At 27.3% G+C, this 14,407-nt stretch overlaps 1 protein-coding gene across 1 annotated transcript; it reads right to left on the minus strand.

The window, feature by feature from the left end:
• Positions 1-608: 608 nt before the first annotated feature.
• On the minus strand, positions 609-8,661 carry LOC127131891 (beta-glucosidase 10). Its single transcript, XM_051060780.1, has 19 exons — positions 8,656-8,661; positions 8,475-8,573; positions 7,396-7,492; positions 6,980-7,029; positions 6,743-6,859; positions 6,565-6,618; positions 6,183-6,189; positions 6,096-6,142; positions 5,777-5,852; positions 4,807-4,884; positions 4,606-4,693; positions 4,332-4,470; positions 3,872-3,987; positions 3,507-3,721; positions 3,386-3,420; positions 3,187-3,289; positions 2,989-3,082; positions 2,230-2,373; positions 609-780 (listed from the first exon to the last, which is right to left on the minus strand). Exons 1-19 carry the CDS (start codon positions 8,659-8,661, stop codon positions 609-611), a joined length of 1,737 nt encoding a protein of 578 aa, XP_050916737.1.
• Between the last annotated feature and the right edge of the window lie 5,746 nt (positions 8,662-14,407).

Consider the following 14,407-nt stretch of genomic DNA (forward strand, 5'->3'; position numbering starts at 1 on the left):
TTGGTTGAATCCATACAACACTTTATGTAGTTTACAACAAGTGAAGAATGTTTCTTCTTAAAACTAGAGGGTTGAAAGATATACACTTCCTCATTTAAGGAACCATTGAGAAACACATTATTAATGTCAGCTTGTTATAGCTCCCATTTGTCAATGAGAGGCAAAGTAAAAAGCACACGAATGGTAGTTGATTTGACAACAGGTGATAATATCTCATTAAAATCAAATCCAAAATGTTGATGATAACCTTTGGTAACCATTCTCGTTTTGTATTTATTCACAGTTCCATCAAGATTTTATTTCACTTTAAAGACCCATTTACATCCCACTTTTCTATGAGGTGGGAGAGTCGTCAATTTTCACGTGTGTTTATCCAAGAGTGCATCATATTTAAGTTGCATATTCTGAAGCCAAACTGGTTGAAAGAGAGAGAGAGAGAGAGAGCTTGTTTAACAAATGTTGGTTTTATATGTAGAAGGAAGGCCTTAGGTTTATAATGACTTGTTTTGGCTATAGTTAACATTGGATGTTCATTTAACTGGTGAACTTGAGGAAGAGAAACATTCTTGATAGTAGGTGACAATGTCTCAATAGAGTTTTTGAGTTCTTTAAAAATTAGGTTGGATGTTGAGTTGAAGGTTAGGCCTGACTAGAGTGTTTAAAGGTGGGGGACCTGGTTGAGTGGATTGAGACATGTGAGAAGTGTGTTGAGAAAAACTAGGTACAAGACTAGAATGAGACATAGGTGACTTAGGATTAGGTTGGTCATCAACAGTAGAACTGAAAGACAGATTGTCAGCAGTTGTCAAAGGATAAAAAACATTATCCATTGGACTAATGCTAGGTATATAAGGCATTTTAGTTTAGTTTAATTGTGGGAAAAAATGGACAAAGGTTCACTTACATCTTTACGAGAGGTATTATGATCGTAGGGGAATAATGAAGAGAAAGAAACTAGGTGTTCATGAAAAATTACATCCTCTGAGATGAATATCTCGCCATACTTTTTCAAGCATCTGTAACACCTATATTGTGAGAAATGACCCCTATGTTTTTGAAAACCTTCGAGTAAATCTTCGTAATACACAAGGAGGGAATTTTTTATAAAACCGTCATAACTTAAGTGTAGCAAAACATATTTTTTTCTTGTAATGATAACATAAGTTCTAAACAAAATTTTAGAGACTAAGTGTATTCCCTGCACCGACTATAATCTCAAAGATATTACCTGTCAAAATATAAACAAGAAATTCTATATAATGATGATGATGATACCTACTTATTAAAAGGAATTTATGTATGATTAGTTGTTGTCATAAATCCAACGTTGTTATAATTTTCGGGTATCAATGTTGATAATAGAAAAATTGATCATTTATAAGGCGCGGATATGAAACCAAAATTTGAATAACTTATATAATGGACTTTACATCGTCTGTATTAAAATATAAGAACTTACTATTGAAGTTCAAAAATAGGAACCAATTCTATAAATATGTTATAGTAGATAATCGTTGATAAGTTGATTAAGTGACCTTAACCATCTTTTTTTTCTAGATTTGTTAATGTTAGAGTCATCATTATTAAGTGATAGTAAAAACAAAATTGATATGATATTATGAAAAATTGTTGTTGCATGGAAGTGACTCTTTGCTATGATATATATTGATGTAGTATATTTATATATGTTGTTATTATTTATTTTCATATATGATTCGAATTAGAATTATCATTTATGCAAAATCTATAAATACTAATGGTTAATAGAGAAGTTTGTCATTATGTTCATGGTTCATTCAAACTTTATCCATGTGACTTAAGATTTTAAGATTTTTATTATTAAAATTTGAAAATAATCATGTGTTATCATATTTAACATTTAACATTATGGTATATTTATTGACAAGTGATCTAAATGAAAGTTTTCTTATTATTTTCAATTTCCTTTTGTTTGAAACAAATGATTTTCATAAATATAAAAAAAAAAACTATTTTTGGGGCATGGGTGTCACATGTATCTACACGCATAAAGTCAAATCACAAATATAAACACATTTAAAATTATAATTAAAAATAAATTAAATAAGCAACATATTATATGCAATCATATTAGAAGTAAGATTCCTTTCTTTGTTCTCCATTTATATTGATCTTCTTTTTTTTCAAGTTGATTCCAACAAAATTAGTATATGTTAGTGTCTCAAATCACTTGTCAGGTATTTTGTGTACCATTTAGCTGCATCAGTTGGTATACGCTTGAGAGTATCATTAAAATCAATATGATAAAGACCCCAATTTCCAGAATATCCCGCTTGAAATTCAAATGTATCAAATGCTGCCCATAAAAAGTAACCTTGAACATTTACGCCATCACTATCAATTTAAACATAAAAAACTCTTGAAGATTAGTTTCTTGTAAGAACAAGTTATAGAAGCATTTTGTTTCATATTAAACTATTTTCCATACTGATAGTTTTATTATAACTTATCTCTTCAAACTTAGTTTTTTTTCTTCATATTAATGAAATTAAGAACCAACGATTATAAATATTTATAGTGAACAATAAAATTTTGAGTTATAAAGAATAATTAATAGAAGTAGTTTAAAATTTATGTTTGAAAAATAGAAAAATATTACATAATTGTTGAATTATGCATTATCATGTTAGTTTTTTTCCTCACTTCCTAAGTTATATAAATACAATATCTATATAGTAAGATGATTGAATAACTACTTCAAATTATTTTGTACTATTGATGCATAATTATTGATCTCTATTGTAAAAATATTGTTAATGGTTTTTATAGAGAAAGACAATAAAATAAATAAACAATCCTTACAAAAGCAACATAAGGTCATACATAAATAAAACGTACACAAATATTTAATATCTAAATGCAATATATTCAATTTTAAAAAATAGTTAATTGTATCATGATATTTATTTATCATCCATAAAATTTTATGGATAAGGAAAGATGACTTACTCAATTGCTGCCTTCGTAGCATTTAAATGTGCAGCAACATAAGCAATTCGATGCTCATCCTTCAATGGATTTGAAATTTTAGAAGAAGCAATACCTACGTAAATAGGATTTGACAAAAAAGATATTGATAATTTTTTTTTTGTATTATAAACTATAACTATTAATTATAATATTGTAATGAAAAAATGCACTACTAACCATTTTCTGTGATGTAAATTTTTGGATTTTTATACTTTTCTTTAATGTAGACTAAAAAATTATATAATCCTTCAGGATAGACATTGTTCCAACCGTATTGATCCTATATATTATCAATATTTAACAAGTAAAAATATAATAATTATGTTATTCCACTAACAAATGTAATTCTTTTAAATTCTTATCATTATTCTCTTACCTTATAACCAAGGATTTTTCCGTCTATATTAGAAGCTGCAATAAGGAAATAATGACAAAAAAACACTTAAAAATAAATTATTATAATTTATTGTAAGGTTTAGTTTAACAAAAAAACTTACCTTCTGAAACTGCTAAGGCGTCATAATTGTCATACATAATCTTGGTTCTATTTGATTCATGTCTAGCAAAACGAGAAGTATAATAATTGATTCCGACAAAGTCAGTGCTTCCTTTTAACATATATTTCTCCTTTTTAGTGAATTTTGGTAGTCTATTCCCCACATACTCTTTCATTATTGTTGGATAATCACCATAGAACACTGGGTCTAAAATCCTATACATTGGAATAAAATGTAGCTATATAAATTTTTTGATAAGAAAATGTATTAACAACTAAAATATGATATGAAAATTTAACAAAACATAACATAAATATAATAAGAAACAAGGTATGTCGTTGGTAGGGTTAGTAAAATGCACTAACCATCCCCAGTAGAAATCCATCAATCTCTGAGTAGCAGCAACATCCTCTGATTTTGAACTATAAGGAACATATCTTCCGGATGAAAGAGCAAATCCAATTTCCCCCCCTTGTTGTGCCTATATTAAACATTCATTCAAAAATAACATATAATTATTAAAGATAATTATCAACCTCACTATTTTAATCTAATAAATTAATCATAACTATTATTAGTATAATTTCTAATTTCTAATTTTGTCATAGGTTTGTATTCCATTCACTCGCGTTGTTGTAAATCTCAAATGTTAATCTGCATATATTTTGAGCTAACGTTGATGATATATTATATGTAACATGCAATTTCTAAAATATGACTTACTTGGAATTTTGTTTTGTATAACTTTGATGATGTAGCATGGGAAAGAAGGAAGTTATGAAGTAGAGTATATGTTTGTGTACATATTTTAGTATTTTTGCATGCCTCATCAGTAGATACATTATCAATATTGAGCATGAATTGAAATATAGCAGTGACTTCTGCCTCATTGATTGTAGTCCAATGTTTTACTCGATCTCCATATGTTTTGAATAAGAGCTCACTATAATCCTTATAATATTTTCTGAAATTTGATTTTTACATAAATAATATAAACATGGATGTTGAAGTTCCATAATCTTTGTGCAAACTAACTTTAAAGTTAAACCAATTTTTAAAAATAAAATAATTTGATGAGATGATGTTAAGAAAAAATTACACAATAGATCGATTTAAGAAGCCACCGTGCTTTTGTTTAAGGGCTAATGGATAGTCAAAGTGCATGATACCCACAAAAGGTTCAATACCTACAAATTTAAATGAAAAATGGATATTATGTGAAGCAAAAAAACAGATTATTATAGACAAAGTTCTTATTGAAATAAAGATTGCAATGAATATTATATTTTTCAATTCATACCATTTTCGAGTAATTCATCAATCAAGTTGGTGTAGAAGTTGATACCTTCTTGATTTATACCTCCTTTTAAGGTTCCATCTATATAAATGACCATTGAAATTAAAGAGAAATATAAGTGTTTAGTATTAGTAAGGAAGAAATATATTATAATATTATTGATTGTTCATGTGGATGTGATTATTAATCGGTTGATAAGTTTATCCGTGAACAAAAAGATGTTACTAGGTGTTCACTTTTGTTGTTCATATATTTTACCTACAAAGTTTATTTTTCTTGGTCGATAAAGTATTATGATTACGATTAAGTAAAGTCGCACTCTTTTTAAAGATGTTATGAACTACAATATAAATCAGAGTCTAACTAAGACACGTTATTTAATATCTAAATTCAAATGTTGTGTAATATTTTCGTCACTTTACAAATTAATAAAAGTTATAATGCAAATCAAATATAAAGAAAAAAAATCAAAATAATCAAATATTCAAAAATATTAAATAGGTGATAAACATAAAAAATACAAATTAATAAGATGCTAATTACACAAAATACATATCAAATATTTGAAATTGTCTAACACCGAATATGTTAATAAATATAACTAAGTATTAATAAAAATTATGGTGCAAATCAAATATTTGAAATTGTCTTACTTACACCTCCTTATATATTCGTCACTTTACAAATTAATAAAAATTATGATGCAAATCAAATACAAAGAAAAAACCAAAATAATCAAATATTTAAAAATATTAAATAGATAGTAAACATAAAAGATATAAATTAATAAGATGCTAATTACACAAATACATATTAAATATTTAAAATTGTCTAACTCACACCTACTTATATTTTAGAGTGAGTATGTTAGTAAGCTATAACTAAGAATGTACCTTTTTAACATTCTCTTTAAAAAAATATTTGAGCATGTATTGATCAATTATAATAGAATATTTTAACTTAAATTTTTTACCTGGCATCACTCTACTCCAAGAGATAGACATTCTGTAAGAATTTATTCCAAGTTTCTTTAAATGTTGAACATCCTCCTATAACACCACAAAATAAATTTAAAACAATAATTAAATTCAAGGTGTATATTTTTCTCATTATTTGTGACTTTCAATTTATTATATCTACCAAGTAATATATAATTTAGAAAACCAGAAGGTTTGTGTTGTTTCTAACCAGAAGGAAGATGATTGAACCCTCACTCTCATCAAAATACAAACTATGATGTTTAATATCTGTCTATAAACAAAAATAAGTATATTCATATTTAATGAACTCACCTTATATCTCTTGTAATGTTCTATTTTTGATGGAAATTTGTCAACATCTAAAAATACACCTGTTTGTTAAAAAAAATTGGAATTAACCACTAAACTCGCATATTATATTCTAAAAGAAGTAGAAATAAATGAATGACAATAATACATAAAACGAATTTCAAATTAAAAATAAATAGTTGTAAAATGATCATGCCGTCATTACTAATATAAATTTTTGAAAAAAATTGTTTGTCACTACACATATAATTTTTTTTTTGATGATTAAAATTTTGGAGTATTTTAGTATCTTAGAATTTTGTTGGATTTCAATATCATAAATACAGTTAATTTAAAATTTAAATTTATTTTGAACTAATTAAATATTAAAATTGAAATAATATTAAATGATGAAAATTGGGTACCTATCAAAGTAATCATTTATGTTTTCCTATTATAATTATATATATTCCTAACCTTTATTTTGTTCAACTATATCATCCCATATACCAAGTCCTCTTCCTCCTTCATGACATCCTCCTTCAATCTAATGTTATCAAAAAGTTGTCAATAATAAATTAAATTTGATAATTTTAAACTATTATATATTTTAGTATTTTAACAAGTGTTATTATTATATATTGAAATACATATTATTTTTAAGCATGCACCTGTAGGGCCGAAGATCCGGTACCAAATAAAAATCCATTTGGAAATGATTTTCGATTTGGAAATCTTGAAGAATTTAGAAATTTTAATATAGAGTCAGTTGTAGTTGCTTCTCCAATCTATATGAGTTCAACAATATTAACATGTTTATTAATTACTATATATACTCAAATAAAATAATTATGACTCAATTAATATTATTTTGTCTCAAGATAATTAATTAACTTAATCAAAATTACCTGTAAAGTAGATATGTTATATTGAGCCGACTTCTGCTTAGGAAGAAGATCTGTAATATAATATTATAGGGTCAATCATGGCAATGAAAAATGTTAGCTAATGCATGTTGAAAAATGAATATTTTTGAGTAACTGTGATTATAAAGAGTTATGTTGCATTTAAAACAATTGTATTCTCCTCATTTTTATTTATATACAAATTTTGACATTTTTCGTGATTGTTTGAAAAAGTTAATTTGTTGTATAATTATAATGTTGGACAAATAAATACTTAAAATGACCGGACTTCTATAAATGAGACAAAAGTTTAATTGTATTTTTTTCATGGTTTTATCAATGTTTAATTATGTTTTTCGTGTAATTTTAAACTATAAATTATGAAAGTTATTAACTAAAAGAACAAAAAGAATACATACACCCTTGTGTTTGAGAGGGAATATTGGAAAGCAAAACAAAAGATAATATTGCAAGAATAGTTTTAGAAATTGCAAAAGATGATAGAATCTCCATTTTCTACAATGACGAGAATGTGTGAATTTGATATACAAATTACAATTTTGCTTTATTTATAATGGAGAAAAAACAAATATGGATTTCTTCCCCTAAAACATGTATAAGATGACTTCCTATTTTTATAAAATCCAGACTAACTGTTTAAAATATTCCACCAGAAATTTGTTATTGTGTTGTTTTAAACTTCTTTGACTTATTTTGACAATAACTTTCTTTGATCTTTATGAAGATTAATCTTGCTATATATAGACTTTCCACCAAAATAGTAGTTTCAGTTAGATTTTTTTATATAAAATAGAGTTGGTTTGTTACTAATATACACGGTTATTTTAAAAATACAAGTGCATTTATAACTTTTTCTTAAGCAAATATACAAAAAATAATTGATTAATTAATAAATATTTTTGTTGTAAGTTAGGATTTTCATAGCATCGTGCGTAGCATTTTCACCGAGGTGAAACATGACGCCATTAAAAATTAAAAATATACTTACATAGCATAGTCATGATTCGCGACCAATCATGAGAGTCCAGGTCAATTCTCAGTCAAGTCAGTAGTATTTCTCTGAGTGAATTCCTACCCTACACACTTTTTTGTTGGATGTTCCCCAACAAATATTTCCCTTTAGATTTTTGTTGAGGGTGATATTCCTTAACTAATCTTTTCCTTCGGCCTTTTGTTGACGAGGATGATATTCCTCATAGAATCTTTTCCTTCAATCTTTTGTTGACGAGGATGATATTCCTCAGTGAATCTTTCCTTCAACCATTTGTTGGTGACGATGGTATTCCCCAGCAAGTCTCACCCATTAATCTTTTGTCAATTACAATACTCCTTTGAAAGTTTGTTCTATTAACCTTTTATTGTAAATCTTATTCCCTAACGTGTCTTTCCTACCATCCTTTTGTTGATGGCGATATTTGCAGTTTGATCTTACCGTCATCCTTTCGTGGATGGCAATCTATGCATATTATGATCTTACTGTCATTCTTTCATTGATGGTGGTGATCTTTGCAGCATTGATCTTACCATCGTCCTTTTGTTGATGGCAATCTTTGCAAGTTGTGATCTTACCTCCGTCCTTTCGTCGATAGAGATCTTTACAGTTATTATATTACCATTTTTCTTTTCGTCGATGGCGATCTTCGTAATTATGATCTTACCTTCATCCTTTCATTGATAATGATCTTTGTAGTTATGACCTTACCATCATTCTTTCGTTGATGGCGATCTTTGCAAGTTGTGATCTTACCTTCGTCCTTTCGTCGATGGAAATCTTTGCAATTATTATATTACCTTTTTTTCCTTTCGTTGATGGCGATCTTTGTAATTATGATCTTACCTTCGTCCTTTCATTGATGATGATCTTTGCAGTTATGATCTTACCATCATTCTTTCATTGATGGCGATATTTGCAGTTATGATCTTACCATCATCCTTTCGTCGATGGCTATCTTTGTAGTTGAGATCTTACCAACATCATTCTATTGATGGCGATCTATGCAATTTATGATCTTACCATCGTCCTTTTTTCGATGGAGATCTTTGCAGTTTTGGTCTTACCATCATCCTTTCGGTGATGGTGATCTTTAAAGTTTTGATCTTACCTTCATCCTATCATCGATGGTGATCTTTGGAGTTATGATCTTACCATTATCCTTTCATTTATGGAGATCTTTGCAGTTGTGATCTTACCGTCATCCTTTCGTTGATTTCGATCGTTAGAGTTGCGATCTTACCATCAATTTTTCGTTGATGAAGATCTTTTGTCGTCCTTTTCGGTCGTCCTTTTGTAGATGGTGATCTTTAAAGTTTGATCTTACCGTCATCCTTTCGGTGATGGAAATCTTTGAAGTTTTGATCTTACCATCGCCCTTTCATCGATGAAGATCTTTACAAGTTATGATCTTACCTTCGTCCTTTTATCGCCGATGATCTTTGTAGTTATAATCTTACCTTCATCCTTCCGTCGATAGAGATATTTTTATTTATGATCTTAACTTCGTCCTTTTCGTCGACGGTGATCTTTGCAGTTATGATCTTACCATCATCCTTTCGTTGATGGAGATCTTTGCAGTTATGATCTTACCATCGTTCTTTTATCGATGGAGATCTTTGCAGTTGCAATCTTACCATCGTCCTTTCGTCGAATGCGATATTTGCAGTTGTGATCTTACCATCGTCCTTTTTTGATGGAAATATTTACAGTTATGATCTTACCATCTTCCTTTCATTGATGGTGATTTGTACAGTTTGATGTTACCATCATCCTTTCGCTAATGAAAATTTATGCAAGTTGTGATCTTACTATCGTCCTTTTGTCAATGGCGATCTTTGAAATTGTGATCTTACCACTATCCTTTTTGCGAAGAACTACGTAGCTTTGAATTCCTCATCGCACCTAAGGATATGTAAGAGAAAGACCTGCAATCTTGTCAAGCACCCTAACAAAAAACTTTTTTGCGACCTCTTTTATTTCCTCTTCAATAATTTCATCACCGCAGAGAAAAAAAATAGCATACGCTAACATTATATTTGCAAATCTAACTAAATGGTTCCCGTAGAGTACAACAGATATGGCGGGTACTAATACCTTCCCCTTGCATTATCTACTCCTGAACCCGAATTTGGTTGCGACAACCATATTCTCTTCTTTTAAAGGTTTTTTTTCTCAAACAAAAAATTGAAGAAAAAGACAAACACTCTTCAATTCTTTTCAGATATGAAAAAAAATATTTTCCTCATCTTTCTCTTCAACTCTCTTTGAGAAAGAAGATAGGGTTCTCTAAAATATTGTAGATCTAGAATAAAAAACATCTTTTCTTCAACGTTCTTCGAGAAAGAAGGCAAGGGTTCTCTAATTCTCTATAGATCCCAAAAAAAAACATTTTCTCTTCAACATTCTTCACTCATTCTTCTTTTGATTTCTTCTTCATATTTTACTTTCTGTTGGAAAACAACCATGAATCCCGTATGGTTAAAGAACAACAACACAAAATGGCTTTTGCTGCAATTTTGGCCGATTTAACCAATATGTGTTGTGGTGTATGCAAGTCATAGCATTGCAGTGATTTATGGTTACTATGTTGTAGAAATTTTGGCGAAGTGGATACGAGGTCTGAGATTGTGATGGTGTTGGTGATGGAGGTGTTGTTATTATCTTGGTAGGACTTGAGAATGAATGGGGTGTTTCGGTTTTGATTTGGAATTGATACTTAAGAAATGAAGATATTGAATTTTGTGAGGAGCAAAGAGATGAATGTGATTTTTGTTTTGATGGTGAGAATAAATGACAGCAAGATGTTATGCTCTTTAATTTTCTTGTGAACATTATTAGGATCTCTTAATTTTCATATTTGTTTTTATAACCTTAAGTTTTATATGGATTAAAGAAATTTAATGACTATCTTCTCATGTTGATACTTTATAATTTCTGATGTTTCCGATGAGGGAGGGATTTGGCATATTGTTGAATCTTTTCTTATGACCTTAAGAGAAATTAAAATTATTAGATGACAAACAATAAATATAATAATTTTGGTGAAAATTGCAATAATTAGAGATTATAATTAAAAGATGTTATGATATTATGCTGATATGTATAACATGTGATTTTAATTTGATATAATTATTTAAATTTTGTGAGAAATTGAATATATTTTTTCAATAAATATATTTAAATGACATGGGAAATATAATTAATAAATTTGAATTAAACAATATTTAAATGATATAAAAATATAAGATTAATTAACTGAAAATAAGTCTGTCATATCAATATTGCCACCTATTTAAAAAAAATTATACATCGTCATTTTTTAAAACAAAATTGATAAAGGAAACCAAATTAATTAAAAGTAAAATAGGGGGATTGATTTCACGAATTGGACCAAACCTGTAATTTAGCCATTTACTTAAAAATGAAATGAGTGAATATGTTTATGATTAACCAAACAAGAAAAATAGTTGATGCAATTACCACCATGTTGCTTTTCTATATTGCCATAGGTTCATTCAGTCATCATACAAGTTGATCTAAGGAATCACTTCATACCATACATATCACAAAGAACCTGCACAATTCATCATAGATAAAAAAAAATTGTAATTGAAACTACATTAGTCACATTTTACCATAATCATTTATAATATAAGGATTGAAACACATTCACCATCATCAACTACAAAAGTCATAATGTAAGTTGTCCTTATTTATTGCCTAGGAACTCATATTCTATCTCATCAAAGGCCAAACTCACAAATATACCACCTTACAAGTAAAAATTAAAAAATGTAATCATTGTTTTAATTTGTATATCATATAAAACTGAAAGTTCATTTAAATAACTAAGTTGCACAAGATCATCCACTCCATCAAGAATATTAAGATTTGTCGGAACCAAATTGTCTTGTTTCACTTTTAAAACCTATAATAAATCTTAGAAAAGGTGAGACTGTGCAATTAACAACTAAAATTGAAGAACATCACTATATAGAAATATCATAACTTTTTTATCTGACCTTCCCATCAGACAATGAAATAAAATTATTAATTCATAAAATATTATTTGTAATATTTGAGAAGAAAGAAGTTCAAAGATTAAAAAAAATTCTCTTGTGAACCTTATTTCAAAAAAAAAAAAAAGATTTTTCACTTGTATTGGGATCATTTAATGTCTCCTTTGGGAGATTTATTTTGTAAACATTCAAGTACATTTTTATTTCAAAGTTTTAAGTCCTCAAAAAATACAAAGAACTTATTTAATTCAAAACATTTGTAATAATAATAATATAGTGTGCTATTAGTTGGACAAGGATAATTCTATAAATGCAAAGGGGTTGGAAGTAACTACCTAGTTAGATGGTGTAGAAAGATGGATATTTTGTCATTTCTTGTTCTTATCTCGTTACTTTCAATTTTCTTTTTCATTATTTTTTTCAGTTTAACAAGGTTTTTGAAGAAAAAGATTTAGGTTACACATAATCTACACTCCTTTGTTGTGTGTTACTTACCTTCAAATGGATTTATATTTGGTTTTTAAAATTACTATGCTTTTTTCGATGATGATTAAGATATACATATGAATGAGAAATCGATGGGGTTATGCCCTAATTATTAGTATTTAATACCATGTGATGATTTATATTAAAATAATAGATGATGACATGTTAAGTTGATACTATATTTTTATTTGACGAAGTTATACTAATGAGGATGATACCTATTTATTATAAGGAATTTATGAATGATTAGCCGTTGTCTTAAATCCAACATTGGTATTAATTTTTGGGTATTAATATTGATGATAGAAAAACGGACCATTTATAAAGTGTGAGTATGGAATCATATTTTGAATTACCTATATAAAGGAATTTACATTGTTAGTTCTAAATTATGAGAACTTATTATTGAAGTTCGAGAATAGAAACAAAATGAATAAATAAATTAAAGATAATTAATGATAAGTTGATTAAGTAACCTTGACCATCTTTTTGTCTTGATTTATTAATGTTAGAGCCATCATTAATTGGTATGATATTATTAACAATTGTTGTGAACCTTTGATATGATATATGATTGATGTCATATATTTATATCTATTGTTATTATTTATTTTCTTATATGTTTTGTATTAGAATTCTATCTTATGCAAAATCTACGAGTATTAATGGTTAATACATAAATTTATCATTATGGTCATGGTTCATTCAAATTTTATCCTCGTCATGTAAGATATTAAAGTTTTTATTATTAAATCTTAAAAATAATCATTTGTTATCATAGTTAACATTACAATATCTTTATTAGCATGTGATTTAAATGAATTTTTTTTTTATAATATTTTCAAATTTTTTTGTTTTGAATAAATTATTTCCATAAATATCAACAAAGAAGCGGTTTGGAAGGTATGGGTGTCACGTGTATATGCACTAACATAAAGTCAAACCACAAGTATAAATACATTTAAAATTATAAATTAAATAAAATTAAATAAACAATATATTACCTTTCTTTGTTTTCCATTTATATTGATATTTTTTTCTTCCAAGTTGATTCCAACGAAAATATATTTTAGTGTTTCAAATCACTTGTTAGATATTTTGTGTATCATTTATCTGCATTAATTGATATGTGCTTAAGAGTATCATTAAAATCAATATGATAAAGATCCCGATTTTTTAGAATATCCCCTTAAAATTCAAAAATATCAAATACTGCCCATAAAAAATAACCTTGAACATTTACTATCAATTTAAATATAAAAAATTATTGAATGCCAGTTTCTTGTAAAAACAAGTTATAGAAGCATGTTATTTCATATTAAACAACCTTTTATATTGACGATTTATTAGAACTTATCTCTTCAAAATAGTTTTTTTTAATATTAATGGTATTAAGATCCAACGACTATAAATTTCTCTAGTGAGCAGTAACATTTTGAGTAATAAAAGATAATTATAAGAAATCATTTAAAATTTATGTTTGAAAATTGAAAAATATTATATAATAATTGAATTATGTGTTATCATGATGTTATTTTTTCCCTAACTATCTAAATTATATAAATACAATATCTATATAATAAGATGATTGAATAACTACATCAAACCATTTTGTACTATTGATGCACAATTATTGATCTCTATTATAAAAAATTTGTTAATGTTTTTTATAGACAAAGACAATAAAATAAATAGACAATTCATACAAAAGCAATATTAGATCATATATAAATAAAACATACATAAATATTTAATATCTAAAACAAATATATCCAATTTTTAAAAAAAGTCAATTGTATCATGATATTTATTTATTATCCATAACATTTTATAAATAAGGAGAGATGACTTACTCAATTGATGCCTTTGTAGCATTTAAATGTGCAGCAACGTAAGCTATTTTGTGTTCGT

This window comes from Lathyrus oleraceus, chromosome 3, assembly GCF_024323335.1.
Source record: "Lathyrus oleraceus cultivar Zhongwan6 chromosome 3, CAAS_Psat_ZW6_1.0, whole genome shotgun sequence".
NCBI lineage: Eukaryota > Viridiplantae > Streptophyta > Magnoliopsida > Fabales > Fabaceae > Lathyrus > Lathyrus oleraceus.